This window comes from Onychomys torridus, chromosome X, assembly GCF_903995425.1.
Source record: "Onychomys torridus chromosome X, mOncTor1.1, whole genome shotgun sequence".
NCBI lineage: Eukaryota > Metazoa > Chordata > Mammalia > Rodentia > Cricetidae > Onychomys > Onychomys torridus.
The window spans coordinates 18024076-18048581 of NC_050466.1; the positions used below are offsets into that span (position 1 = coordinate 18024076).

General features: G+C 40.9%; 1 protein-coding gene across 2 annotated transcripts; it reads right to left on the reverse strand.

Moving 5' to 3' along the window:
* On the reverse strand, positions 1–23949 carry Upf3b (UPF3B regulator of nonsense mediated mRNA decay). Of its 2 annotated transcripts, XM_036175085.1 has the most exons (11): positions 23599–23949; positions 22711–22817; positions 22439–22545; positions 18090–18188; positions 15699–15809; positions 13362–13405; positions 12580–12762; positions 12150–12188; positions 9910–10073; positions 8814–9114; positions 1–985 (listed from the first exon to the last, which is right to left on the reverse strand). In XM_036175085.1, exons 1-11 carry the CDS (start codon positions 23752–23754, stop codon positions 836–838), a joined length of 1461 nt encoding a protein of 486 aa, XP_036030978.1. In that variant the 5' UTR covers positions 23755–23949; the 3' UTR covers positions 1–835. The 2 variants fall into 2 exon arrangements, with proteins under 2 accessions (XP_036030978.1, XP_036030979.1); XM_036175086.1 differs by lacking the exon at positions 12150–12188.
* Between the last annotated feature and the right edge of the window lie 557 nt (positions 23950–24506).

Consider the following 24506-nt stretch of genomic DNA (forward strand, 5'->3'; position numbering starts at 1 on the left):
TTGAGTGAAGTTGAAATTTATTGACAGCGATACAAAACAAGCTAAGACCGAAAGCTGCCATTTAACAGATATTGGTGTAGTTTCCTTCCTGGAGAGGGTATGTACTCAAGTCATCATACCTAAGATAAAACAAAGACTAGATTGTCAGCAACTAACCAAGGACTACACTTTACCTATTAATAGGGAGAATATGCTAAAGGCAAAACGAGACATTTACAAATATTTTTTGATGCTAAGTTCACAGAAGTAAACAAAATAAGCTATAATTACAAAAACTTCAGACACAGGATATAGAATTAACGTGACTATTTAAATCTTTTCCATCAGCCACCATTTGCTCTATCCTCCACTCTACTTGTGCTACAATTACATGCTTGTTGCTTCTACACTACAGAGTCAACAGTTATCACCAACAATGCCAAACAGTTGGAGCCCAACAAAACTTAGTGTGCTTCCGCTCCACTCAAACCAAGCTGCTCCAAGCCAGGATTAAGAACACCTGTTGATTTTAGCCCCTGCTCCTTTTCTGCTTGTGCCATACAAAGTTAAGTCCTTACTTGACATTTTTTACTTGCAATGCTCTTGCGACCATCTTTTTCTGAGACATTAAAATTAACTTGTGAAAACTGCAAAAAACAATGAAATTGTACTTCCAATTCTGAGCCTGCAATCTTTTCCTGCTTAGACACACTACACTCCTCTGCAGTGCATCCCACCAGCACAGCGACTCCTTTTCTTGTTCTCTGTTCCTCTGCCCTGAAGGCACTTCTGGATAGCATAATACGTGCTCTTTGGCTGCCTGGACAGTCAGGACACCTATGGCCATTGGGACTGCTCACTCCTCTCCTCCTTCTTTTCTATGGCTAATACCACTTTCCTGCTTTTTGTCCACAGGTGAATCTCCAGGCTTGATGTTGTCATCAGAAGGACAGAGTCGATTTCGGCTTCGAGCTCCTGGTTGGTAAAGCTGCATTGCTGGACGATCCTGAAGCAAAAAGAAAATATTCACGTTACAACACTGTTACTCCTCTTTAACATGGCTGGTTTCAGAGCCCTAAATTATACATCTGTATACTCCCAAACCAAGTCAAAGACCTGAATGTGTGCTACATAATAACTTCCCATTTCCTGTATCTGAAAAGCAACCATTTTTAAAGGAGGGCTTGAAACTAGACCCTTGTGAATGGTAGGTAAGTGCTCCACTGAGCTGTATTTCCAGCCCTTTTTCTATTTATTCTGGGACAGACTATCACTAAGTTGCCCGGGCAAGCCTTGAACTTAGTATCTTCTTGCCTCAGCCTTCTGAGTAGGTAAGACTGCAGGCCATCAACACCAGCTATAGTTGCTGTCACTTCTTTATGTAAGACAGGGTTTATAAAAAAAAAAAAAAAGACAGGGTTTCTCTGTGTAGTCTTGGCGGTCCTAGAACTCACTCTCAGACCTGGCTAGCCTTGAACACAGAGAGCCACCAGTTTCTGCCTCCCAAGTACTGGGATTAAAGGCATTCGACACCATACCCAACTTGCAGTCACTTAAGAATTACCTTACACGTCTGGTGTAATATTTTGAGAAATCTACTGCCTAGTTTTAAAATATTTTTGGTAATTCTTTGAGAATTTCATACATGCATATAATGTATTTGCCTAACTTTTAGAGCCATCTCAGGATTACCTAATTAACTCCTAATTTTTTTAAATGTCAAAAATACAACAATCAATGGTGTAGTTGTTTGAATGTAATTGACCCACATAAGCTCATAGGGAGTGGCATTATTAGGAGGTATAGCTTTGCTGGAGTGGGTATGGCCTTATTGGAGGAAGTGTGTCACTATGAGGGCAGGGTTTGAGGTGTCATATATGCTTAAACCGTGCCCAGTAAGACACTCAGTTCTCTTCTTATTGACTGCAGATCAAAGATCAACTTCTTCTCCAGCACCATGTCTGTCTGCACACTACCATGTCCCACCATGGTGATAATAGACTGAACCTCTGAACTGTAAGCCACCCAATTCCATGTGTTATAAGAGTTGCAGTGGTCACGGTATCGCTTCTAATAAGACAAAGGGCTAAGCTGTAACTCAGTAACAGATTCTTGCCTAATCCGTGCAAAGCCAGGGTTAGATCCCTGGCCCTAGGAGAAAACAACTCTGGAGAAACCTCAACAATTACCTGCTTGTCACTCTCCACCAGTAAATTGCCCTTTTGGTGGGAGAGGGAGAGCAGGGCCTAAGGTAGCCCAGACTGACCTTCAATTTGAAATCTGCCTAACTCAAACTTCTGAGTGCTGGGATTACAGACACAGCCATCATGTCCCATGTAATAAATTCACTGTAAAATCCAACAGTACCTAAAAAAATGTTTAGGATGGGCTAGGGATTTAGCTCAGTGGCAGAGTGCTTACCTAACAAGGTCTTGAGTTTGATCCCCAGCACAGCAATATATGTAATAGATATAGATATGGACATTAATTTAGAATGAAAACTTTAGCTAGTGAGATAGCCCAGTGGGTGACTTTGATCCCAGGGATCACAAAGAAAAAGGAAAGAGCCAACTCCTACATTGACTTGCACACATTGGTGTGTATGTGTACACACGTACGTACACACGTACGTGTACACACACACACACACACACACACACACACACACTCACTCAAATTAAATTTGAAAATAAAAAGCATGGAAATGTCCCTGAAAATTATGAGGTTAGACCCTATGTAAATTGCCAAACTTTTTAAAAAGTGAAAGCTCATTGTGTTGTCGAGGCTGGTCTTGAACTCCTAGGGCTCCCGTGATCTCCTTGCCTCAGCCTCCCCAGTAGTTGGGACTACAACTTACTGTACTTTGGCTAAAAACATGTGCTCAAATTTAGGTACAACCCACCACCCTAGCAGGTGGCACTTTAGAATCAGATTCCTCAGTAAGCCAACAAAATCATGGCCTTGGACTCTTAATTCAAGTCCTATGTTTGCTTTATGACTGTTTGATCCTAGAAATCTTGTAAGCCATTTTAAGAATTTAGCAAGTGGTAGGCTAGGGATATGGCTCACATTATACAGTGCTTGTCTAGCATGTGTGAAGCCCTGGATTCAATCAGGTCATAAAGCAGGCATAGTGATACAAGTGTATAATTGCAACACTTGGGAGGTAGAGGCAGGAATATCAGAAGTTGGAGGTCATCCTTAGTTACATACTGAGTTTGGGGCCAGCCTGGGCTACATGTCTTAAACAAAACAATAAGAAAACCAAACCCACAAAAATAGTAATACAGAATAATAATAATAATAATAATAATAATAATAATAATAATAACAAAAAAGAATTGGGGTGTGTGACCCAGAACACAAGCTTTGCATACACAAACCTCTTATTCAAGGTCAAGGAGCTCCCTATCCCCTCAAAGAAAATTCAAGAAAAAATTATAGGCCTTCCTTACCCCTTTCTTCCTGATTTATGAAAGCTAACCCTAAAGAGTTACTCTTCTTCTGTATGTGGTGCTGTGGATTGAACCTAGGGCCATGTACATGCCAGGCAAGTGCACTAACATAAGCTATGTCCCCAGCCCTAAAGCACTATTCCTAATTAAGTAACTGTAGCAAAATATTTCATTGCTTTCACAAGATGAAGTGTTCAAATACTTGAGAACCCTGCATAATATTTCAAGATATAGATAATGGGGCTTCTAGTGTGCAAAGCCACAATGAATTGAACACCAATGATAAAGAGCTGCTAACAGCAAGTTAGAATGCAATGAAGATGTATAAAGCAGGTACTGTCTCACATCTATAATGCCAGCAGTTGAGAGGACAGGGCAAGAGGATCGCCTTGAGTTCTAGCCTGGCTGTCTTATTTTGAGACAAAACCCTGTCTCAAAAAACAAGATGGGGTGCAGGATGTGGCTCAGTTAGTAGACTACTTGCTTAGTATGTACAAGGCTCTTGGTTTGATTCCCAGCACTCAAGAGATGGTGTCAGGAAGATCAGAAGTTCAAAGTTATCCTCAGCTACATAATAAATTTGAGACCAGCCTAGACTACAGGAGACCATGTTATAAACAAACAAAAAACCAAGGAAGAAAGTATACAAATGAAGATTCCTAAGTCTATGTGTTCTTAAGGACTAAACAAGAAACAATGATAACTCTAGATACTGCTAGGACACCAATCTTTACTCTCAACACTGGTAAATAATGTCTTTATCTCCTTTTCTTGCATAACAAACTAATGGCATTAATATTTCATGTTTCTTTTCACCCTTATTCTAAAACAAGGTCTCACTATGTAGCCCAAGGTGTTCTCAAACTCACAATCCTCCTGCTTCAGCCTCTTGAGGGCTAGGATTACAGGCATGCATCATCATACCTGGCTTTTTCAACTTATAAAAAAATTATGTTTATTTGGGTATACACACAATATGAAGGTCAGAGGAATAACCTGTAGGAGTTGATTCTTTCTTTCTACCACGTGGGTCCCAGGGATTGAATTTGGATTGTCTAGCTTGGCAGCAAGCACTTTACCCACTAAACCATCTTGCTGGCCCTTTGTCAACCCTTTATCTTGAAAAGCTCTAAATCAACTAAAATATTTTATGAAATTAGTGCAGTGAATACCACATAGGATTCACCAAGTAGTAACATTCTGTCAATTTGCCTTTTCTGTCTTTAATGTATGTGTACACATTCTTTTTTTGCAGAATCAGTTAAGAATATTTCAATATTTCAGCTTATATTTTCAAGAATAAGGGCAGTTGCTATTGTTCAATTGTGATTTTTTTTTTGAGAGGGTCTATTAAGAAAAGATTTAAACCAGCCAGTGGTGGGGCACGCCTTTAATCCCAACACTCCACTCGGGAGGCAAAGATAGGAGAATCTCTGTGAGTTCGAGGTCAGTCTGGTTTACAAAGCAAGTTCCAGGACAGGCTCCAAGGCTACACGGAAAAAACCTGTCTCGATAAACCAAAAATCAATCAATCAATCAATCAATAAAATAATTTATTTCATTTTATTTTATTTTATTTTTTGGTTTTTTAAGACAGGGACTCTCTGTAGTTTTGGTGCCTGTCCTGGACCTCGCTCTGTAGACCAGGCTGGCCTTGAACTCACAGATATCCGCCTGGCTCTGCCTCCCCAGTGCTGGGATTAAAGGCATGCACCACCACCGCCGGCTTTATTTTATTTTATATTTTTTTGGTTTATTTCAAGACAGGGTTTCTCTGTGTAGCTTTGGAACCTGTCCTGGAACTTGCTCTGTAGCCCAGGGTGGCCTCAAACTCACATAGATCCGCCTGCCTCTGCCTCCCGAGTGCCACCACTACCCGGCTATCTCCCCGTTTGTTAACATACATGCTTAAATCTGTATTTAAATGTTTTTCTTGACAGGTGGTGGTGGCGCACGCCTTTAATCCCAGCACTCGGAAGGCAGAGGCAGGAGGATCTCTGTGAGTTTGAGGCCAGCTTGGTCTATAGAGCGAGATCCAGGACAGGCACCAAAACACAGAGAAACCCTGTCTTGAAAAAAAGAAACGGGGAGAGATTAGCAAGTCACAAAGGTATGTACCTCTGACTGAGATGGAGAGGAAGGAGGATCAGCAGTTCAAGGCCAGCCTAGGCTATATAGTAGTTAAGGTCAGCATGAGTTACATGAAACTGTCTCAAACAAATGAATCAAAAATAGAAAAGAGAGTGCCAGGCGGTGGTGGTGCACGCCTTTAATCCTAGCACTTGGGAGGCAGAGGCAGGTGGATCTCTGTGAGTTTGAGGCCAGCCTGGGCTACAGAGTGAGTTCCAGGACAGGCTCCAAAGCTACAGAGAAACCCTGTCTCAAAAAACCAAACCAAAACAAACCAAAACAAAACAAAACAAAACAAACAAAAAAAACAAAAATAGAAAAGAGAGGAGATGTAAGAAGATGGCTCAGAAGTTAAGCGCACAGGCTGCTCTTTCAGAGGATTTGGGATCTGTTCCAGTACACATGTGGTGGATCACAAATATATGTAACTCCAGGTCTATGGTATCCGATGGCCTCTTCTGGCCTCCTCAGGTACTGCACATAGGGTGCACAGATACACATGTAGGCAAAGCTACCACCACCACCACATCATCATCTAAAAATAAGACATTAGTGATAAAAAAAAAGGGGGGGGAGGATGAAGAGGAAGGAAAGACAGACATGTACGAGAAGGGGAAGTAGTACACATGCTCAAGTAGGCACAGGCTTCACAAGAGCCACTCAACCATACACCATCCTAAAGTAATGGTTCCCAACCTTCCTAATGCTATGACCCTTTACTATAGTTCCTCAACCATACAATTAGTTTCATTGCTATCTCATAACTGTCATTTTGTTACTGTTATGAATTGTAAGTATTTTTGGAGATAGAGGTTTGCCAAAGGGTCATGACCTACCATTTGAGAATTGTCCTAAAACAATGGAAACCAACATTCAGCACAGGTGCACATCTGTAATTTTAGCACTCTGGAGGCTTAAGCAAGATTGCCATGAGGTCAAGACCAGCCTATGTTACACAGCAAAACTCTGTGTCCTTAAAGTCAACTAACAACAAAATAGGATATCCAAGCAGCATATTCTTCCTAATGTGACATAAGGGGAAGGGAACACAGCATCACTTAAGAATATTCTTGCCCAAGACTGAGTGTGAGTATATTCAAAGTCTCTAGATCAGGGCATACCAGGTGTTTTGTTTATCTATCTATCTATCTACCTACCTACCTACCTACCTACTTACTTATCTATTTATTTTTTGTTTTTTTGAGACAGGGTTTCTGTGTTTTCCTGGAACTCACTTGGTAGCCCAGGATGGCCTTGAACTCACAGAGATCCGCCTGGCTCTGCCTCCTGAGTGCTGGGATTAAAGGTGTGCTCCACCACCGCCCAGCGTGTTTATTTTGTTTTTGTTTTTAAGAGAGGGTCTCACTATGTAGCCTTAGCTGGCCTGAAACTCGCTGTTTAGACCAGGATAGCCTCAAATTTGTAAAGATCTACCTGCCTGTCAACCTGCTCCTGCCTCCTGAGTTCTAGGATTAAAGGTGTAGATCACCATGCCCAGCCCTTTTAAAGATTTATTTTTATTACTTTTAACTGTGGGGTGTGAGTGTGCATGTGTGTATATATGTACAGTTGCCTACAGAGGCTGGAGTTATAGGTGTCTGTGAGTGCCTGACATGGATGCTAGGAACTGAACTCCAGGACTTGGAAAAGTAATGTCCATCCTTAACTGCTAAGCCATCTCTCCATCCCCAAATTTGTTTGTTTGGTTTTTGCTGTTGTTGTTTCTAGGTAAATAAGATTTGCTTGGGACACAGCCTTACTGGATTCATTCATGTTTTTTTTTTTTCCTTTTTGCAGTGCTAGGGATTGAACCTAGGGCCTCCTGCAGTCTAGGCAAGCACTTTTTTTTTTTTTTTTTTGGTTTTTCGAGACAGGGTTTCTCTGTGTAGCTTTGTGCCTTTCCTGGATCTTGCTCTGTAGACCAGGCTGGCCTCAAACTCAGAGATCTGCCTGCCTCTGCCTCCCAAGTGCTGGGATTAAAGGTGTGCGCCACCACTGCCCGGCCTAGGCAAGCACTCTTAACCATTAAGAAACACTCCCAACTCCAAGATCATTTCTATATATCATAATGCTTGTTTTCTTAACAAAGTTTAGCTGCTATGTCAGAAACTATATGGCTGATACAGCTTAATATCTTTACCAGCTGGTCCTTTCTAGAAAAGTTTGCTGATTGTCAGCCTAGATTTGACTATCATTTTCACTTTAAAATTGTTTAGTTAATTGTAAATTTTTAGTGCTAAGTTGTCTATCACAGTACCAGCACTTAATTACTGACTGTAAAATACACACACATAGGATGTATATGGTCAATGAGGTCACAATACTATAATTTGACGATCTTCAATCTCAGGAGATCCATAAGACAAACTGGTTTCTGCAACAAACAATTCAATGTCAGGAAAACAAAAGGGAGATTGGATAGATCAAAAGAGAATTCAACCACACACAATTTAACTATTTCAGACACACACCTTCTATGAACTTTGTTCATAGCTCCTATTTAAGAAGACATTAATGATGCAACTGGGAAACTCTGAATATGAATAAATAGGATATTAAGAAATTACTGTTTGGCCGGGCAGTGGTGGCGGCACATGCTTTAATCCCATCACTTGGGAGGCAGAGCCAGGCAGATCTCTGTGAGTTTGAGGCCAGCCTGGTCTACAGAGTGAGATCCAGGACAGGCTCTAAAACTACACAGAGAAACCCTGTCTTGAAAAAACAAATTAGTGTTCATCGGTTAAGGGCACTTGCTGTCAAGCTTGACAACCTGAGTTCAATCCCCAGAACCTACATGGTGGAAGGAGAGACATGACTCCCAAAGATTGTCCTCTGTTACTCATGCACTGAGACATATGTGCACTTGCACATACTCATGTGCATGCACACACAAAATAAATGAATAAATTGTAACAAAAGGCTGGGCGGTGGTGGCACACGCCTTAAATCCCAGCAATCAGGAGGTAGAGGCAGGCGGATCTATGTGAGTTTGATGCCAGCCTAGTCTACAAAGTGAGATCCAGGACAGACACCAAAACTACACAGAGAAACCCTGTCTCAAAAACAAACCAAAAAGTAACAAAAGAAAATGAAAGTTCCACAATAGGGACTGGGGATGAAGCTCACTGGCAGAAAGCTTGCAAGGCCCTGAGTTCAGTACCTAGTTGGGGTGGGCAGAGTGCATTCCTTTGCATTTATACTTGTAAGAATGGGGGAAGCAATCCTCATAAAAAAACTGAAAAGCAGCACCTTGTTCCTTATGCGGTCTCTCTTAACCACTTCCTCTTTCCTTTCAGTTTTTTCTGAGGTGCATATTGATTCTGTATTCTCACTCTTCTTTCCTTTATCTCGAAGTGCTTCTTTCTCTCGCTTCAGCTCCTCTTCCTTTCGTTTGAAAGCCTTCTCTTTCTCATAGCGCTCCTTCTGCTGCTGCCTCCGCCGTTCTTCCTCCTGCCGCTTCAGCCTCTCTCTTTCTCGGATCATGCGCTCCTGATCTCTTTCATAATCCCGCTCCCTGTCTCTGTACTCTCTAAAACTCTCCTCCTCAGGCCTGCATGAAAAACAAACAAGAGACCTGGAAATACTGCTCGGTTGACAGAGTGCTTTACCTAATGATGCATGAAATGCCCGGGGCTCAGGTCCCAGCACCATAGGCTGGCCTCACACACCTGAGACCCGTCTGAAAACCACAACAGAACCAAGAAAGGCCCCTGAGACTGAACCTTAAAGCATCCTACAGTTGCAAATGCAGGAACTCTGTGATCCTAACTTGACCACCCTAATGAAGGTGCACTGCAAGGAAAAAGTAGTAGTTTTAGAAAAACAAGCAAAACTGGAAATCAGGCCTAGAGAGCTGGCTCACCAGTTAAGAACCTATTGCTTTTGCAGGAAACCCAGGTTTGGTTGCCAGCACCCACACCAGAAGCTCACAACCACCTGTTAACTCCAGCCACAAGGGGATCTGACACCTATGGCCTCCAAGGGCACTCGCACACATGTGCATATAGACAACATATACATAACTGAAAATAATATGAATACATCTTTAAAAGAGAAAAACCAAAGGTCATTCACCTAGATAAAGACATTAGAATATTTGAAACCTGTCCCCCTCTTCCCTCCACCCATATAAAGCAATTCCTTTTTTTTTTGACAATGTCTTACCATGTGATCTAGGCTGGCCTTGAAACTAGCAATCCTCCTACCTCAGCTTCCTGGGTGTTATTACAGGTGAGTACACCAGTCCAACCAGCAAATAATTTAACTCCATGCAAGTAAAGTATATGGCGTCTCCATCAGTTGCTAGTGATGGAACATGCCTAAGAGCTCTCAATCGCTGACTGACCTCTTGGGCTTTTCATCCCTCAGTTCGACGACATCAGCACGCTTGGGAAGAGTACAACTTTGCCCACTAGCTCTTTCTTCATTCACATTCTCTTTGTCCATCTTCTTGGCTTTGTCTCTTTTATCAAGTTCTTTCTCATCTCCTTTTTCTGGTTTCTTGAGCAGCTTTTAAAGAGAAAATTTTTATTTTGGTAAATGGGGCACTGCCTTCTGAGTCTATCAAAAATCCCACAATATACAAATATTTTAACTTTAGACAACAGAAGGCCCCTTATCTTTGCCATTATTCTCAAACTTCCAGACAAACTAGTATACAATAGTGATTTACTAAAAGGATGCTAGTAGTGTGAAAGCATCATTCCTTCAACAGGAAATGGTTTCATCATCCTGTGGCAATGGGATCAAGACTCCTTTGGTTTTTTTTAAAATTAACTATTTATCTTTCCATTATCAGCTTGATACAGTATAAATTCTTATCCTAATAGTGAGTGTTTCATTGAGACTTGCCCAGTTCCTTTGGTTTTAAATGGACTCTTTTGAAGGGTTTTGTGACAGGTTCTCACTATGTAGCCCAGGATAGCCAGGAAATTACAATCTGTCTTTATCTGTCTCCCTAGTGCTAGTTAAAAGCGTGCACCTGGCTATAGGTCAAACTTTTAAGTGAGTCGATTTTTTTTTGTTTTTGTTTTTCTTATGTGCATAAACTTGTAATGCCAAATATCTTGATCACCAAAGGAGAGATCCATTGTGGGAATGATTCTGCCTTAAGCCTGAGAATAACATATTTATGATGGTATAATCACATTATCACCAAAGATAAATAGCAATAATTACTTGGCATTGGATTTTTACAATCCTAAAGCCTTATACAATAGAATGCTGACATTTCATCTCTACTCAGTACCACATATGCCACTCTCACTGACATCATTGCTATAAAAAGGTATCATAGATATCTCTGCTAGGTGTTGGATAGGCAGAGATTCTTAGGCAAAACAAAATATCACAGTGAGTGCATCATAAGAGGTTCATCTCAGGGAGAAGGCATCATGCAAGTCACCAAGCAAAAGGCAAAGGAACCACAGGACTTAAGCATGAGCTACTTCAGCACACATAGCCACTACAAATGGGAATCCAAAATGGACACAAAGAAGGTCCCAAAGTAAAATGAGGGCAGATGTGCAGGTTTCATTTGAAGTGTTCTTATTTCTCTAATGAACATCTACCTGTATTAGATACCAAGATGTTCGTTCCTCTAATAAGAACATTAGAGAAGCTCTCCAGCATGGCTCGCTCTACGTTCTGTCTGTCTTGCTCATCATGAGGACGAGCAAGTCAAATCACTTGTGGCATGGTAGACAGACTCAGCTGGAAGGAACTAAGGTGGACCTTCCCCAGTATCAGCAATTATGAGTCCAAAGGAGACTCAGGAAACCCCAGCCCTCCAAACTGCTATATTTCCACAAAGTAGAAGGTGGCAACCATGCTGTCATATCTGTGAGATGCTCTCAGACTTTCTGAAGGTCTAGCTGTGGGTACGTCTCTGGTATGTTCACTGGAGCAGGGGCTGCCCAAGCCATGCCCTTGGGAAGGAAGCAGCAAGGCTGAGATCTTTCTACAGGGTTTCCTCTTCCTATATGCAATGTAGCAATAAGCACCTGCTGATCACAGATTCCTAGATGCAAGACAGTAACTCGGGAATCATATGAGAGGGGAAAGCACTTAAGGCAGGGTATTAGTCAATACTCTTCCCTGCCAGTTAGGAGAGGCATATAGGGGTTGGGGATTTAGCTCAGTGGTAGAGTACTCGCCTAGCAAGCTCAAGGCCCTGGGTTTGATCCTCAGCTCAAAAAAAAAAAAAAAAAAAAAAAGATGAGAAAGCACTATATAAACTGACTTTCCTCTGAACCTGCATTGCTAAGGCTTCTGGGTACATAGCAGAGCATCAGGGTCACTAGGGCACCCTCTCTTTTATTCTATCTTATTTTATTGAAGTAGGTGCTGGAACTGCAGGCTAGTCTGACTTCACACTAAACCCTTCTGCCTTGATGAATCACCATGCCTGGTTTGGGGTTTCCTTTTAAAAATAGATGTCAAATAGCTCAGCTTTCACAAAGACCCAAGTCAATCTGAAGGGGTTTTAACACGGAACACTACCACCACCACCAAAAGTTCTTATTAGCTAAGACCTGTGTGTATGACATGATACTAGGTGCTCTGTATCATGTACTTGATCCTTACATTTTTCTGATTCACAGCTTGTAACAGAAACCTGTGTACCTGAAGACAGTGGAAAACAAACAGATGAGGCAACTTCATGTATCATTTATGAAAGAAAAGCTGAATAAAACCCCAAATTCATGCAAGCCAAGCCTAAGTCCTCTTTACCAGGAACTGAGAGACTAGCAACCCACATAGCAAACATTATTAGTGACTTGAACAAAACAGATCTGCAATGAAGGACAGTAGAATTGGGTAAACTACTGAATCCTTCTAAGTCATTTTAAGCTTAAAACTTAATACTATTAATATAATAGGAAATCTCTTTATTTTGAGAACCCACCCCCAAAAGTGCAAAAACAAAACAAAACTTGCAACAATACAAGGCTCATGCATAAACAGACACATGCAGTTTTCAGTGGCATGCAGTCCATTCCCGTTGTTTTCATACCTTAATCTTTGGTTCGTCCTTTATTTTTTCCCTTTCTGGAACTCTCTCTATCTTCTTTAGCTTTTCTATATCTTTTCTTTTTCGTTTCTCCTCTTCTTTCCATTTTCTCCTCTCTTCTTCTCTTTGTCTTTTCCTTTCTATTTCTCGTCTCCTCCTTTCTTCCCTCTTCTCTTCTCTCATTCTCTAGAAATACCAACACAATCCTTCCAATTACATAGGTACTAAAACCCCCACTAGCCTCAAAGGCATTATGGGTACCTCCTAACCCATCTGACTTCTTTCCTACTTCTTCTCTCTCTCTCTCTCTTTTTTTTTTTTTAGTTTGGTTTTTCGAGACAGGATTTCTGTGTAGTTTTGGTGCCTGTCCTGGAGCTCGCTCTGTAGCCTAGGCTGGCCTCGAACTCAGAGATCCTCCTGGCTCTACCTCCTGAGTGCTGGGACTAAAGGCGTGTGCCACTGCCATCCGGCTTCTTTCCTACTTTCTACAACATCCTTAATACCTATCCTCTGGAGAATCAAGACTGGGACCTGTCCCCACGGTTTCCTTTGTACATTTCCGAGGCTTTCAGGGTATCACAAATGTCTCTGGGACAGCAAAGCTCTCTCCAGGCCTGCAGGGTAAGCCCCTAGGCCCACCACCACCATGAAGATAGCCAAAGAAGCTAGATCCTCAAGGGCTAACTGTGAGAAAACAGCTACTTCTGTAGGATCCTAAGGCTTTCAAATGTTTATACACTGTAAACTAATAAAGAACCAGGAAAACTACAAAAATGAACACTCACCTGCTTGTTCTTCAGGAAGCTCAAAAGTGGGGTTGTTCTTTTAGCTATAAAACATAAGCAGATTATTAATAATGCTTATCAAGCCCAGAAAGCATCTGGCTTTCAGTCATCCCCCTGCTACCCACTCAAGATGGAGAAATTACACCCCTTACAAAATCCAGCACTGTATTAATCCAAACAAGTTGTATAGTATTCTATTTCAAAATGCAGTCTTAAAATACATTTTTCAAAAGTGAATAAAACTGGGTATGGTGGCACACACCTGTGGAGGCAAGAGGATCAGGAGTTGAGACTATCTTTGGCTATATGGCTATATAGTTTGTGGCCAGCCTGGGATATATGAGACCCTCTCAAAAAAAAAAAAAAAAAGAAAAGAAAAAGAAAAAAAAAGTGAATAAACTCTCACTGAAATACTGAAAGGGGGCTGGAGAGATGGCTCAGTGGTGAAGAGCACTGACTGCTCTTCCAGAGGTCCTGGGTTCAATTCCCAGCAACCACATGGTGGCTCACAACCATCTGTAATGAGATCTGGTGCCCTCTTCTGGCCTGCAGGGACACATCAGACTGTATACATAATTAATAAATAAATCTTTAAAAAAGACAATGAAATACTGAATGGTCTGGCTAGAGAGATGGCTCAGCAGGTAAGAGGACTCTTCTAGAGGTCCTGAGTTCAGTTCCCAGCACCCATATGGCAGCTCACAATCTGATGCCCTCTTCTGGTCTGCAGGCCTACATGCAGACAAAGCATCTGTATACATAAAAAATAAATCTTAAAAAAATAAATACTGAAAGTTTTTGAGTAATTTCTACCTGGTAAGACACAAGTAAGTACACTCTTATTATATAAGAGCATTAAGTTCGTTCAACTGGAAAGAAATTGAGGGTGGGAGGCAGTTTGTGCTACAAACATCTAATCATCCTGATACCCTATTTCTATTTCTTGGAATTTAATCTAAGGAAGCTACCAGAAATGCACTTATTCTGCATATTCACTATTAGAAATCAAGCTTCAGAATTCTATTTAAGGGGCTGCAGGACATCTCAGTGGTTCCTGCTACTGCAGAAGACATGAGTTCACCTCTCAGGAGCCACATCAGAATTGCAGCCTTAGGCAATCTGAAGCCTCCTGCATCTTCAGGCACCTGCACCACTGTGCGCACCCCTCCCCACATAAACATTCACAAAGGGAAATGGGGCTGGACATGGTGACACACTAGGGAGACAGAGGCAGGAGGGTCTCTGTGATCTCTGTGAGGCTAGCATGGTCTGGACTTCCAGGACAGCCAGGGCTACGGAGAGAGCCTGTCTCAAAACAATAAACAAAAGCAACATGCCGCACAATATTAGCCTTGATGGTATCTTTTTGAACACTTACTTTTTTTTAAACTTTCTTTTTGTTTGTTTAGAGATAGGGTCTAATATGGCTTAGATTGGTCTGGAACTCACTAAGTAACCAAGGATGGTCCTTGTTTTTTTTTTTTGACAGGGTTTCTCTGTCTAATAGTCCTGGATGTCCTAGGACTCACTCTATAGACCAGGTTGGCCTCAAACCTGGAGATCTGCCTGTCTCTGCCTCCCAAGTACTGGGATTAAAGCTATGCGACACTACTGCCCAGCTCTCCAAGGATGATTTTAACCTCTGATCCCTCTTCTTCTACCTCCACCCCCAAATGCTGGGATTACAACGGTATGCCACCATTACTGTTTTTTTTTCCACCTCTGTTTTCCATTTATTTTATTTTATTTTTTGAGACAGCACCTTGCTCACTAAATTACCTAACTGGCCATGAACAAACTGTAGCCCAGGCAGGCCTTAACTTTCTATCCTTCTACCTCTGCCTCCTGAATAGCTAGGATTATGGATAAATATATGGATAAATTTATGGGGTAAATTCCTAGGAGTGGAAATCTTGGGTCAAACACTATGTCAGTAGTTAGAGTTGGCTGCTTAGGACTAACATCTAAGCTAAAATTTTTCAGATTTTCAATTTTATAATAATGAACTTCAGTTTTTTAGATTACCAGATCAATTTTTAGGAATATAAATTTACTGCTAGGAGACACCAAGTTTTCTTCCAAGGTTTATCATCAGCTAGGCATTCCGTAACAAGCTTTCAACTCTGCATGCTTATATCCCAGCTGTGTGACACTGAGAGAACCACTAGAACCTTGTCTCCCAATCCTGTGAGGTAGCTATTAATTGTGCATTCCAGGAGACTCAGTCTCAGAGAAGGGAGTAACTTCAAGATCATAGAGCTGCCAAGTCAGGCAGGAGGAGACAGACTTAGGGAAGCTGATGAAAAAGCTACTGGCCAAAATCCTTTTCCACCTTACCTATTAATTCTCGATTCTTGGCTTCTATTTCCTCCAGCAATGTCTCTGGAGTAGATGTCATTTTTTCATTGTCTGTGGCATAACTCTCCAAAAATTTCCTGTATTCTGGATCTAAATGATTATTTAAGGAACCAGAAAACAGAGACTTTAACCAACAAACAAGAAATATTGCGTAGGACAAGTATTTATCAAAGAAGATACTTTTCTACTAAACGGAAGACTTAAAAAACACAAACAGAACACTCACACAAGCTAGATGACTAGGGCTATCTTGGGACTCAAATTACTGATACCCACCGTGTGAGTCTGGTGTAACAAACAGAGCAGTCAGGAGAAATGAGAGACCGTACATTTGAACACACTGATGAGAGGCCTGGGATGCTGGGATGGCAGCTCAGTTTTAGAGCACTTGCTAGGCATGGGTGAGGCATTAGGTTTGAGCCCCAGAATCTCAGGAGAAAAAAACAAACAAAGGCTCCTATGAACCCAGAGCCACACTTATAGGAGAAATGGGAATGATAGAGTATTCATTAACTAACAGCATGGAAGCAATTTGTGCACAGCACACCCTACTTTATGAAAACTCAACATAGGAAAGTGTGGTGTTCCAAAAAGATAAAGGAGAGGCCATGGCTTCAGAGAGTGTGGTGCTTCCTGGAATTCTCTCCTACATACCTCTGTCCTAAGAAAGGGAAATAAATATACCTGAGGCATTAAAATTTAAAATCTGCAATATCAATAAAATCTGTGTATTCAAGTCTCTGCTGTTTTATAAAGTACTTGTTATAATAACAAATGACAAAAATTCAACAAAGGGGATTCTAAAAAATCAATCTGATATTAAAAAAATACTGTATCCGGTGGTTGGATAGATGGCTAAGTGGTTAAGAACACTGGCTTCTCTTTCAGAGGATCCAGGTTCCATTCCAAAACCCAATGGTGGCTCCCAACCTTCTGTCACTCCAATTCTAGGGAGTGACATCTTCTTCTAGCCTCTGAGAGCACCACCTATGAATGTGGAACACAGATATACATGCAGGCAAAACACCCAAACATATAAAAAATAAAATTTAGGGGCTGGAGAGATGGCTCAGTGGTGAAGAGCACTGACTGCTCTTCCAGAGGACCCGAGCTCAATTCCCAGCACCCACATGGTGGCTCACAACCATCCGTAATGAGATCTGGTGCCCTCTTCTGGCCTGCAGGGATACATGCAGGCAGAACACAGTATACATAATAAATAAATCTTTTTAAAAAAATACTGGGGCTAAATCCTTATCCAATACAACAAGAGTTATACAACAGTTATCCAACATAATGTTATCAAAATCTCAAAATCTGGAGTTGGCTTTACCTTACATGGAAATTACACCAGTTTTCCATTCCTATATTTCTGTTTAGCTTAATAACTATATGTATTGTTAACTGCATATTCAAAGCTTAGATTAGACTGGCAATTTTAGTTGCTTTATATGAAGTTACTTGGGGGTGTCTGTCAAGATGGTTCAGGGGTAAAGACAATCCCCGAGTTCAATCCCCAGGACCCAAATGGTAGAAGGGAAAAACCAACTCCTAAAAGCTCTCATCTAAACTATACTTATGCATTCCCTCCCATTCCCATTATATACATTAATATTTTTTAAAGTTTTGGACAGCTGGAAAGATGGCTCAGTAGTTAAGTGCATTGACTGCTCTTTCAGAGGACCTGGGTTTAATTCTAAGCACCCACATAATGGCTCATAATCACCTATAATTCTAGTTCCAGGGGACCCAATGACCTCTTCTGTCCTCTCCTTTCACCAGACTCACAAGTGGTATACAGACATACATGCAGATAAAATACCCATATACATAAAATAAAAATAAATAAATCTCAAAAACTTTTTTTACAATATTTTCAACCACAGGTCAAACTTTGTTTTAGAAACATAACGGAAACTAAAAGTTAAATCACGGCAATGGTAGGAGCAGGAGCAGTTAATATCATTTAAAAGCTGATCTTTCTTTCTTTTTTTTTTTTCTTTCAGAGCTGAGGACCGAACCCCAGGGCCTTGTGCTTGCTAGGTAAGTGCTCTACCACAGAGCTAAATCCTCAACCCCAAAAGCTGATCTTTCTTATCATCTCCTAACCAACAGACTCAGAATGATTTACTGCTCAGTGGTCAAGACTAGATTGCTCAGTGGTTGAGGAATGAAATGCCACTAGCCAAAGAGAACAGAAACACTGTGAAAAATCCATACCCACTCTAACAAGTCAGCAAAGCTTCCATAGGCATAAGATTTCTCATTAACTTTATTCATATGTTTTCTATTTAACATAATGGATTCTAACTCACAAAAGCATCATGCAAAAGGACTAAAAAAAAGTGAATAACCAGAGCTATACTGTACCATCATCAATAGTGCCAACTTTTGTATCTCTTTTCTTAATCTTCTTTTTTGCAGCTTTTTGAAAAGGTGCAAATTCTACGACAGCATGATATTCCTGACCTGTTTAGGGGGAAAATGACATCCTTGCTTTAATAAAGATGTCAAAAGTGGGTACAAGCAAATCAGCCTACTGTTTTCTAGACCTACTTAAATGGCAGTCATTTGAATAGTCTCCCAAATGCCAAAACCATTATAACAATTACTATAGAGTCACACACTGATAACATAAGTAAAGACACGACAGCAAGCTGGGTGTAGTGGTATGTACCTACAGTCTCCAACATTGGGGAGACTGAGGCAGGAAGATTACATGAGCCCAAGAGTTTCAGGCCAGCCTGGGAGACACAAAGATCCTATCTCAATCAACAACAACAAATAAAAGATATGGCATAGAAGTAAATGTTCACTGAAATTCAGCTTGTAAAATGTGGTATTTTGATATATGAAAAGAAAATCTACAAATTAATTTTCATTACAAAATATTTTAGAGCATGGCATAGTGGCTTGGTGTCTATAACCTTAGCATCAGGAAGGTTAAAACGGGAGGGTCATTGAGTTCAAGGCCAGCTGCTTAGCAAGCTCTGGTCCCAAAATCCTAACTAAACTAACAAATATTAGAAAGCTCTTAAATAAGCAAATGTTAAAAAAAAACACCACATTTTGGAAGTAGAATACCTCACATAACCACAGCCAGCCTCAAACTTTCTTTGCAGCTGACACTGTCTTAAACCCCTGATCCTCCTGCCTCCACCTCCTCCCAAACTCTGGGATTAAAGGGATATAATGCCCAGGTAGATGAGGTAAATCTAGAGACAGCAGCTCAATATGGTAGCACATCCCTGTAATCCCAGTACTCAAGAACAAGACTGCCATGAGTTTAAGGCCAGCATGGGATACAGAGTGAGACCCTGTCTGGGGATGGGGAGATACTAATGGTTTTGGAGCTAGTTGTGGGGGTGACAGCTAATAAGTATGGGGTGTCTCATTGGGATGATGACCACAGTCTAAAATTAGATTGTGGTGATGGTTATACAACTCTGTGAATATATGAAAAATCCTACTGAACTGCCCGCTTTAAATGGGTATATTTTATGGTGTGTGAAATACATCTTCATGAAGCTATTCTTTTCAGTGAGGTACCAATATGAGTTTGACAGATGTTATTAACTCCATTATGGCAATTGTTTCACAGTATATACACACATCAAGTTATCACACTGTACAACAGACTTGTATAAATTTGTCAATTTTACCTCACTAAAACAAAAGAAAAAACATGTTTAAAGTCAGGTATGGTGGTACATACCTATAATCCCAGCACTCGGAAAACAGAGATAGGAAGATTGCCACAAGTTCAGGCCAGCCTGGTCTACCCAGACTGTTTCAAAAAGGGAAAACAAAGTAATACGAACAAACAAAAAGACTACACATTACACAAATGAAATGATTCTGTTGATGTGCAATGCCCAGAGTAGGGCAATCCATAGATACAAAGTAGATTAGTTGGCTGCCAGGGCTGAGGGGAGAGCAGAAGACTGCTAATGGAGATGGGTTTCTTTGGAGATGATGAAAACATTCCAAAATCAGAAGTGATGGTTGTAGAACTTGGCGAATATACTAAACCCTACTAAATGTGCACATAAAGATGGTGAATTTTATGATGTGTGAATTATATTTCAATTGAAAAAAAACCTGACTGTTAAAAAAAGATATGCCAGATCATTCCCACTGAACAATGTCATACAAGGTACAAAATACTATCTTCTCAAACAAATAAATCAATTTAATTAATGAAATTAAAAAATACTATCTTCTCTTCAGTGGCATAGAGACACAAACTAGAATAAAATAAGAACAGGAGTTGGGTTGGGTGGCACATACTTGTAATCCTAGTATTTAGGAGATGAAGGCAGGAGGATGAGGAATTCAAAGCTACCCTAGGCTACATGGAACCCTGTCTCAAACAAGAACGAATTATGAAGGAAAGATGGCTATGAAAATCCTAATGAGGGCTGGAGAGATGGCTCAGGCGTTAAGAGCACTGACTGCTCTTCCAGAGGACCTGAGTTCAATTCCCAGCACCCACATGGTGGCTCACAACCATCTGTAATGAGATCTGGCGCCCTCTTCTGGCCTGCAGGCAGAACACTATACATAATGAATTAAAAAAAAAATCCTAATGAATGCAGAATCAGACTAGGTGAATAACTACTATGTATTGAGGAGTAGAAGAGATAAAAACCAAGAGTGAAGCTCAGTGGGAGATAGACTGGGGAAACAAACAAACAAAAATAAAAGCAGAACCAAGGCAAGGCAATGGAGGGCTATAACTAGCAGGATGCGTCTGGAATTTTTGTTTCATAATTATCAACTTAAATCATTTCAAAAGAGGTAATTTCAAGTTCGAGATGTAGCTCACTGATAGAGACAAGGCCTAGTAATGTGAGAGACCCTAGGTTTAATCCTACAAACACACACACACACAAAACAAACAAACAAACAAACAAAACCACTGAATTTCATGGCAATCAGGCTGAAGTATACAGAAATAGAAACATAGAAACCCCTGTAAAGAGACAGTGGTTGTCCATACATTGGCTGATGAGGACACAGAATGTATAGATAAGTCTCAGTGAAGAATACACTTTATAGGGTGGAGAGACAGCTCTGTGATTAAGAGCACTTCTTGTTCTTAGATCTGGGTTTAATTCCCAGCATCGACATGGCAGCTCACAACCATCTGTAACTCTCCAGTTCCAAGGGATCAGATGCCCTGGTCTGGCCTCTGTGGGCACCAGACAGAAATATGGTGTACAGACATACACATAGGCAAAGCTCATACACATAAAATATTTTTTAAATATACACAGTGTTACTAAAAAAAAAAAAAAAAAAGCACACAATGGGCTGGTGAGAAGGCTCAATGGGTAAGCACACTTGCCACCAAGGCTGATGACCTGAGTTCAATTCCCAGGACCCTCATGGTGGAATGAGAGAACATGTGTGCCATAGCCTGCAGACACACAAAATAAAAAAAATACGTGTAATAAAATTTAAGAAATTCATAAGTTGATAAGACTCAAAACTTGTAACAGATGTCAAGGATAAAGAAATGAAAATATTACAACTTGGAGCCCTGTGCTAAGTGAGAAATCATTGCTATCTACTAGAATCAATATGCTGGCCAGGGAAAATAGCTAGTTTGGGAAAACTGATCAAAGTCAAGCATGGGAGAGTATAATAGAGAGTGATGTTAGAGTGAGAGGCCCTTATTTTACCCTTTGTACACACAAGTTGGACAAACACAGTTATCAAGCCTTCAGCTTTTATTGGCATATACCATATCGAGGATTTAATATTCAAAAACTTGAAGTAATTGAGATAATAAAACTAGACAAGAAACCCTATTTTCATTTATCTATGATTATAAAACCAAATGAAAGTTGGCAAATGCCAACTTGGATACGTTCTGGCTAAATATTACAAGTAGCAGTTAGCAAATAAAAAGTGAGATTAGAGTTAAGTCAGAAATTTGTCTTTGTTATAAACTGGGTATCCTGGATACCAAGAGTTTGTGTGTTTTGCTGGTGCTGAGGATCACACCCAGGGCCTTAGCTTGGAAGATCAAATCTGATGTTTTAGCTATATACAACTTTGTGAGAAAGATAAACAGTATTCTAACTGAGGACTATTGACTTAAAGAATATTCATTAATATCTTTGAAGCAGAAAGCCAACATTTAAAAACAAGTTTAAAGTATCACATAAGGAGAAGTCAGTGGTAATTTTATTTTCTGGATCAAACTAAATAAATTAGTTAATAAAAATATCTGAGGATTATAAAAATCCTTTAAATGTTGCACATTTCATCTTAAAGGAGCTTATAAAAAGTAACACCAGGCGGTGGTGGCTCACGCCTGTAATCCCAGCACTTGGAAAGCAGAGGCAGGCGGATCTCTGTGAGTTTGAGGCCAGCCTGGTCTACAAAGCGAGTTCCAGGACAGGCTCCAAAGCTACAGAGAAACCCTGTCTCGAAAAAAACCAAAAAAAAAAAAAAAAAAAAAACCTACATAGGCATGGAGAAAGCATCATTTTGTATACTGCTATCCCCTCCCTCCTTACCTCCCTTTCTCACTTCCTCTCCCTAACCCTCTTTCTAGTCATTCTATGTAGCCCAGAATGGCCTCAAACTTGTAGTCATCCTCCTGCCTCTGTCACCAGAGTGCTGATAATAGGCATGCATCACAAGTGGCTGCACAATTCTCTTAAATGTAAAAATGGCAAACTCCCCTAAATCTTATAAAGACTCACCTTTATTGTCAAGAAATACATAGCCATCAAATCGGTCCCTGAATAAAAGAATGTCTTCTTGGTTTTTAAAGTTGATATATGCTCTGGCATACATATGAGGATACAGACTGTAGAGGGGGAAAGCAATGATGTGAATATGGTTGCAGGTGACTGGCTGAATTGCAAACATGTATATATTAAAGAAACCAGCTCAAAAACGAAAAGGAGTAGAATAAAAAGAATGGAAGACTATTTTCCACCCCCGTTTTTGTTTTGTTTTTTTTTTTTTTTACCTAGTATCATTAGAAAAAAACTCAAAATAATCATGATCAGGCATAGGTTGAAGATGCTCCTGAAGCTGCTCCTTGGTCAAAGTGGGAGGTAATCTTCGAATTACCACCTTAGGAAATGAATGAGGAAAATAAAATCAGTACACAACAACTTTCTGGTATACCCAAATCATGGCTCTTGATGATCAGCTTTAAAATACAAAAGCACTTATAAAAACACTGAAAATAGTCTTCTGCAGCCCAACGCGGGTTTATACTCTCGGAAATGACAACTGACTGGCGCAACCTGACAATGTCAGGTTCTGCTCTTAAATGGCAACTCTGCGGTTTAAAACCCATTTAAAAAAACGGATCTATTAGTAAACAGGTAGACAAATCCCGGTCTTTCGTGGATGTCACGAAATCGAAATCGTATCAATCGTATCTCTCACACACCTTACAGGCGCTGAAAGAAACCCCTCCCCATTCGGCTTAACATATGTAAAACGTTACCCTCATCGCCCTCCATCTGTCATCAATTCCTTTAACGTACTTCCCCAACTCGCCTCTATTAACACACCACAATTACTCTCACGCCTCACCCCTGGTGTCGCAATTAAAGTTCCCCTATCTTTCCTGCCGCTCCCCTCTCCCATGACCACCTCACAGTCGTAGCTCTAACTTAAACCCTTCTCATCTAGGAGTCCTCCTTTTCCCTCACCCCCCACTTCGGGGGCTTGACCAGAACCCGCTAATCCCATCTCCACCGGTGCGTGAGACAGAGCGAAGCAATTTTCATTCAGTTAGAAACAGAAGAGAAACCCGGGAGAGAAAGAACAGCCCCATTCCCAGCCACCCTCCCCAATCCGTGTACTCGTCCCGCCCTCTCTCGGGCCACCAGCCCATAGGCACCTTGCTCAAAGCTTCTTTCTTCTCCCTGTTGCGATCTTGCTTATCTTCTCCTTTGGCGCCTTCGGCAGTAGCTCCAAGGCTACTGCCTGTGGCACCTTGAGGTGTTAACAGGGTCACTCGCTTCTCCTTAGGCCTGTGATCTTTCTCTTCCTTCATGGCCACGGTTACGCTCCTTAGAGCCGTGGCTCAGCTGCAATGCCTTTACGCCGGGCACCTACGACTCGCGGGCAGAAGCCTCAGGAGCTCCGCCCCTAACAAATGCCCCTAGTGATAAGCAGAGCCCAGCGTTCCATTGGGCTCTATGAGATCTCGCGAGAGTTTAGGGCACCCAGCTTCACTCGGGGTTAAGGTTTTAACACCTGGTCTTTACTTCCCGCCTGCCTAATCCCCGCGCTGCCCAATCCCCTAGCGGCCCAGATTCCCTCGGGGCCCGCCCCTTTGCGCGTCATTAGCAACTCCGCCATCTTGTCTAGAAAGGACTCTTTTATGGACTACAACTCCCGACATGCAAAGCAGCTGCCCTCCTGGGATTAGAACGTGGGAATTATAGAGCTGTCTCAGGGTCTCTTATTTTAAATACATATGATCATTTAATCTCTAAATTTTAGTAGGTTTTTTAATTTTATTATTTTTATTATTTGAAGTGCGTGTGGTAGCTGGTGCCTGTAATCCCAACACTGGGGAACCTGAGGGTGAAGGATCACAAATTCAGTCTGTTCTAAATAGCAAGTTCCAGGCAAATTAGGGCTAGATAGTGGAGCCCCGTATCAACCAAATAATCAATAGGTAAATAAATAAATAGATAAGGAAATTTTTTTTGTTTTTGTTTTTCTTTAAACTAAAGTACGCTTTCAGAGGTGCTAGAGTCTCTTTTAAAAAAAGGATTTACAGATTAGGATTTACAAAAT

Coding starts and splice junctions, on each gene's coding strand:
- Upf3b (XM_036175085.1), bottom strand. CDS start 23,754: ATGAAGGAAGAGAAAGATCACAGGCCTAAGGAGAAGCGAGTGACCCTG. Junction 22,818..23,598: donor AGAAAGAAGCTTTGAGCAAG/GTGCCTATGGGC, acceptor TCATTTCCTAAG/GTGGTAATTCGAAGATTACC. Junction 13,406..15,698: donor CAAGAATCGAGAATTAATAG/GTAAGGTGGAAA, acceptor TATGTTTTATAG/CTAAAAGAACAACCCCACTT.